The 5,739-nt window shown below is 35.3% G+C and overlaps 1 protein-coding gene across 2 annotated transcripts; it reads right to left on the reverse strand.

The window, feature by feature from the left end:
- Window positions 1-1,097: 1,097 nt before the first annotated feature.
- LOC149413192 (epithelial serine protease-like) lies at window positions 1,098-3,651 on the reverse strand. Of its 2 annotated transcripts, XM_089645482.1 has the most exons (3): window positions 3,463-3,651; window positions 2,457-2,602; window positions 1,098-1,446 (listed from the first exon to the last, which is right to left on the reverse strand). In XM_089645482.1, exons 2-3 carry the CDS (start codon window positions 2,565-2,567, stop codon window positions 1,270-1,272), a joined length of 288 nt encoding a protein of 95 aa, XP_089501608.1. In that variant the 5' UTR covers window positions 2,568-2,602; window positions 3,463-3,651; the 3' UTR covers window positions 1,098-1,269. The 2 variants fall into 2 exon arrangements, with proteins under 2 accessions (XP_089501608.1, XP_089501609.1); XM_089645483.1 differs by lacking the exon at window positions 3,463-3,651 and having other exon boundaries at window positions 2,457-2,725.
- Between the last annotated feature and the right edge of the window lie 2,088 nt (window positions 3,652-5,739).

Genomic DNA, 5,739 nt, shown 5'->3' on the forward strand with positions numbered 1-5,739 from the left:
TGCCGACCCCCACCTAATTCTTACAGATTCGGATTCCCCAGCCCTAAATTAGTCTAAATCAAGTTCAATTTCGGTTATTCGAGTGACTCCCATAAACCGAATTTTTTCCAATACAATAATGTATTGTATTTTAATATAGGTCCATAAAATAGTATATTAAAGTATAAGCGGATAAACAGGTCTTTAAAACACGCGCGATTTTTCGAGCACGACGGCGTAGCCGAGTGCTCGAAATAAAGCAAGTGTTTTAAAGACCAGTTATCCACGAATACTTTACGCTATTTTTTTTTATTGGTACACTTTGAAAACATAAATATTGATATTATTATTAAAAATTTGGAAATAAGAACTATTAATGAATTCGTGATGTGACATCACAATATCTTGTTGTCATGGAAATGTAAAACACAATTAGACTTCACATTTTGTTGATTTGTTGATGTTGCCATGGTAACTTTAAAAAACGCGCATTCCATAAAGTGCGATTTAAACACGCTAGAGCGTATTTTAAATGAGTAAAAAAGGGCACCAATAGAAAAAAGTTATTTTTGTTATATTGCCATAGAAACAAGAGGTTGGAAAATTGCAAGAAAAGTTTTAAGAAAAATGAATATTTCGAATTTACACATTATTGAAACTGGAGATACGTACATATATCAACATAAATTGCTGCGGTGATTTTCTCACGAAAACGGCGCTATACAAATAATCCAATCATTATTATTATTATTATATCATTGCGAAACAGACAACGCTGTATAACCAACAGATGAGGAATTATAATTCAAATGCACATACATAATATAAATGTCACTTTTAATTGTAAATGTATGTCATACACTTTGATTATAAATCAAAGGTCATACATTGTATGATAAGTTTTTGAAGATAAATAATTTTATTTATTTAATTATTACCGCCTTTTTAGGGGTTTATACATTTGGTTGAATGGTGATGACATAAAATATATACACATATGTATTGAATAAGGTGATAAATAATAAAAATGTTTCAATTTAATCAGTTTTCGTGGGAATATTACCTAATTTATATTTGTTGCGAAGGGAACATAATCTATTTTTTATTGGTTGTTGCAAATTTAGCAAGGTTTAATAGGTTTTGGTGAGAATATAATCTAGTTTTATTGTTTTTGGTGGCAACATAATCTACTTTTATTGGTTGTGTTGAGAACATTGCAAATTTAGTAAGGTTTGATTGGTTGTGGTGAGAACATAAATTAGTTTTTATTGGCTGTGGTGGGAACATAATCTAGTCGTGGATTTGCAAGCCCGTGGCCTGCTGAATCCAGCCCAGATGCTGCCCGACGAGCTTGACAAAGCCTGCAGGACTCTCGAAGCAGCTGGCCGAGCTGACGAAGCTGGCCACCGCTATCTGAGTGAATTGACCATCCGTGTCTATGAACAGCAGCCCATTGCCGCTGTCACCCTGTCAGTGGAAAAATAAAACATTAGCCAGGTACTTCGTCGCCATTCTTCCCCCAATCTACTTCCCTCCCAACTACGTTCAGCCTCACAACATACCCCAGTTGGGGATGCAGTAGTCTCACTAGCTCCAGACGGTTGGGAGAAGTTGGGACTCTTGCGCGGTATTCACATTTAATTACATTTTATTGGTAGATAACCCAAGTATCGACTTGCTGAAATTCCATTGTTTCGAAACATTGCTTGAAATGGTTTTAACCTTATTCAGTGACCTTTCTCTACTCATCTCCTTTCCTTCCCACTCCCCTCAGCTTTACAAAATTCTATATTACTCTTAATATTCTACATCCTTATAAATAAATTATTTTCTTTTTTTGTTTACTGGTTTATAACACACATAAATAATTGTTTGCGTATATTATTTATTTATTAAAAAAAAACAGTTTTTTACATAAAAAACATACTCTGCACATCTCACTAGGGCATTCCTGTATCAAGATGTACAGCTTTATGTACATACATTCTCATTTTCATATTTTATACTTGTTTTATCTACTGTATAAGGTCTTATTATTTTAATTCAATGTAAATCATAGTCTAAGGATGGGTTGTTTCACAGAATTTGAATAATTTATCAAATTTCAAAGTTCATTTTCAAGTTCTGTGAATGTTCTATTGGAGTTCTGTTTTTATTTCAATTCTTTGAAGCAATTGACCTATAACAATATAATAACACAACTTGAATAGAACTTTTACAGGATTTAAAAATTAACTTTGAAATTTGATTAATTGTTCAACTTCTGTGAAATAACCTATCCTAAGTATTTGTAATAGTTTAAAATAGTTATGCTTTGTGTGCTACAACTATATTATTGTATCCTGTTATACTGACGTAATGTAACCAAATTTCAATTTTGTTGTAAAAGCCCAATAAATAAATTTAATCCTGAAAACGGTGCCAGTTGAAACTCGTACCGTAATTATATAAATAAATGACTTAGCAACGATACTCACGTGGCAAGCTGTGTGCGTGTAGTTGCTATCACCCACGGCGCACATAGTGTGGTGCGTGATAAAGTCAGGTTCGTAGTGTGTGGCGCACTGCTGATTAGAGATTACACGCATCGTCACGTAGCGTTGCACATTAGACACAGTCCCTCCTACGTATTCAAATTGACATATCAAATACAAATTGTCAATCACGAGAGTGAAACGAGATATAAACCCTAAGGATTAAGAAAATAACAGTAATACAATCATATTACTAACCGTAGAATATATAATTAAAAAAATACTATAAATTCCATATAGATTCAAATGGAAACCAATGTAGCTACTGACTTAATACCTTTTGATTCTAGCTCATTTAGCATGAATTATCTCTCTTACACTTGCCTGACATTGTATATATATATATATGCCATCCCATTTGAATTTCATAGTGGTGGTGAACACAGTGATGAAATTTAAGTTGAGAATCCTCAGTTTGGGAGGCGGGTATGGGCAACCCCACCCCGTGAACCATTTATTGGATAACCAACACCTCTCCGCCATAGGTCACCCCTAGTGGTTCGCTAAGTTTGGTGACTTAGCAGGAGTGTCCGGGTTCATGGGGTGAGGTTTGTCAGTATCTTGGTGGCCGATGCGTCTGCCCATCAACTGCATGGCAGGCCGGATCTCAGAGACTGGTTGAGGGAGGCTTTTTGACCTCTTCAGCAAGACTCTCTGGGAACGTCGCCTTGCACTGAAGTGGGACGGCTGGATTAATTCGTCCATCACTCCTGGACACACTGACCAACGGATTCCAACCCGCCCCTCGTATTCCTTTACTTCCCAGAAACTCCTCTCCTTCCTTTCTCCTAAAAAGACCCTCCAAACCTCAGGGCCTTCTGTGTGGAGCTAATATAAAAAAAGGATACTAATATTTCATGGATTTCACTGATTAGAAAGAGTACTGTATCCACTTTATTAAATTTTTTCTTAAAAAAAAACTTTGAAAAGAGTAAAAATGAATATGCACCGTTATGTTCATATCCCCATCCCGGGATCTGCACCAACGTGTTTTCCCAGTTATTCTTGGCTTGGGTTTGGCTCAACAGTCTCACCGGCTTGATAGAAGCTGCTCATGGAATGCACAATACAATATTACTTCAACAACAGTACTTTATTTACTACCCCACCTTCCTCTTTCCCATCTCCTTTCCTTTGACCTCACAACATACCCCACAATTTCACATTTCAGAACATCTTCGTAACCTTCACTGGCTCAAGTGCCCTGAAAGAATCCAGTACAAATTGTGCTGGATGGTGTTTTGATCCATCAATGAAATGGCCCCACCCTACATCTCTGAACTATGCGTCCCGGAAAACACTGGTCTGAGGCAGTCAACTCTTAGATCAGCAACATCATCAGCTGTAGGCAGACTGATGGAACCTAAGCGCAAGCCAAATACTAAGTTTGGTGATCGCGCTTACAGAGTATCTGGGCCGAAGGCTTGGAATAAACTCCCTCCGGAACTAAGATCCATAACAAGTCCAACAGAATTCAGGTCTAAACTAATAACTTACCTTTTTAAGCTGTCATACCCTTAACTTAAATATACCATTCCTGAGAGAAAGTCCAGTTATATCCAATTTTCCAATTATGTCCTAAATCCTGTATCTAAATTTCGCTAATAAACAATTAGTTAATGTTAATCTCAAGTGACCTACCAGGTAAGTATTGTACTGTATATTATCTCCATAAATAGTTAGTACATAATAACATAGATCACTGTAGAAATGTATTATAAATTTGTACAGCGCCCTTGAGGTGATATTGCACAAAAACTGCGCTATACAAGTCATCCAAATATTATTATTATTAATTGTGAATTCGATAGTCTCACTGGCTCCGGTTAACAGGGAGCCGTTAGAACTCTTGTGCGGCATATACATTTAAAAAAAAAATGTATTATAATCACTCAGTGTGTGATTGGTGAAAGCGACCGTCGATGTAATCAGATATGTATGGGAGGCATAAGGAGATGGGGAAGAGAATCAGGTAACTAGTCAGATACAGTTAATAAGGACAACCCAACATAAGTACTAAAACTCTGAGACTTTGCACACAACGATTATAGTCGCAAATAGGACTGTAATCAATAATTATTAGAACTTTTCAAATTGACAACTATTTGGGAGAGCGGTTATCAGTTAGAATTGGGAAGGATTCTGAACTAACCCCTGGTCTTCTGATACATGTCTGGTTGTTAATCAATATTATGGCCCTGAGAGACTACGCAGGTGTTAATCAAGTTTTCGTTATAGATTCAAAATTATACACACTGATGGAGCACTTAATGGTTCCGTTTATTTTATTTATTTATTTATTTATTTAATACATGTTACATTATTATGAAATTTACATAAAGTAGATATAATGAATCACCATACTAGGCGGCTGCCTGTTTCATGGTGACCAATTGAGTGTAATTAATTTGTATGAAATATGAAATCTAGTGTAAACATATGAAATTAGTAACTAAAGATGAAGCTAAAATTTTGGAAAAATTGTAATAAAAAGTAGAAGATAGAAATTAGAAAGGAGAAAGAAGTAAATTAGCATTAGATTGTAAAAATGTCCATAATTATATATATAATTTTTAATATGTGTGCATGCAAGCACACATGTGTATATAGCAGCAGACATACCTATATACATATAACAGCACATGTATACATACACCCATATGACGCATCCTCACGCATATAAACAATATATACACCTCTATCTGAGTACTTGGAATAGGCTACTAACACTATAACAATCACACATCAAAATTATGATATTAAATATCACATATTAGATAAATTAATTGATATTTTCATACATCTTCCCCCTCGTCTTCAAATTTATCTCGAATAGTTTCGTCCATGATATTAAATATCACATATTAGATAAATTAATTTATATTTTCATACATCTTCCCCCTCGCCTTCAAATTTGTCTCGAATAGTTTCGTCCATGATATTAAATAAATTAATTGGTATTTTCATACATCTTCTCCCTCGCCTTCAAATTTGTCTCGAATAGTTCTGTCCAGGGTTTATTAGGTCCATAATATTAAATATCATATAAAGATAAATGAAGTTTATTTTCCCAGATCAGGGAATATGGATTCGATTAGCTGAGGATTTTTACCATTTGGCCACGGAGGTAGTTAAGAGATGGAGAGAGAAGTAACGGTGCTCTCAGCGATACGCCAGAAGGCAAGTTACAGAAGTTTCTACTTACAGTCACACGGATCCGTGTACA

The sequence above is a fragment of the Hesperophylax consimilis genome, chromosome 22 (assembly GCF_061612785.1).
Source record: "Hesperophylax consimilis isolate HC1 chromosome 22, BYU_Hcon_1.0, whole genome shotgun sequence".
NCBI lineage: Eukaryota > Metazoa > Arthropoda > Insecta > Trichoptera > Limnephilidae > Hesperophylax > Hesperophylax consimilis.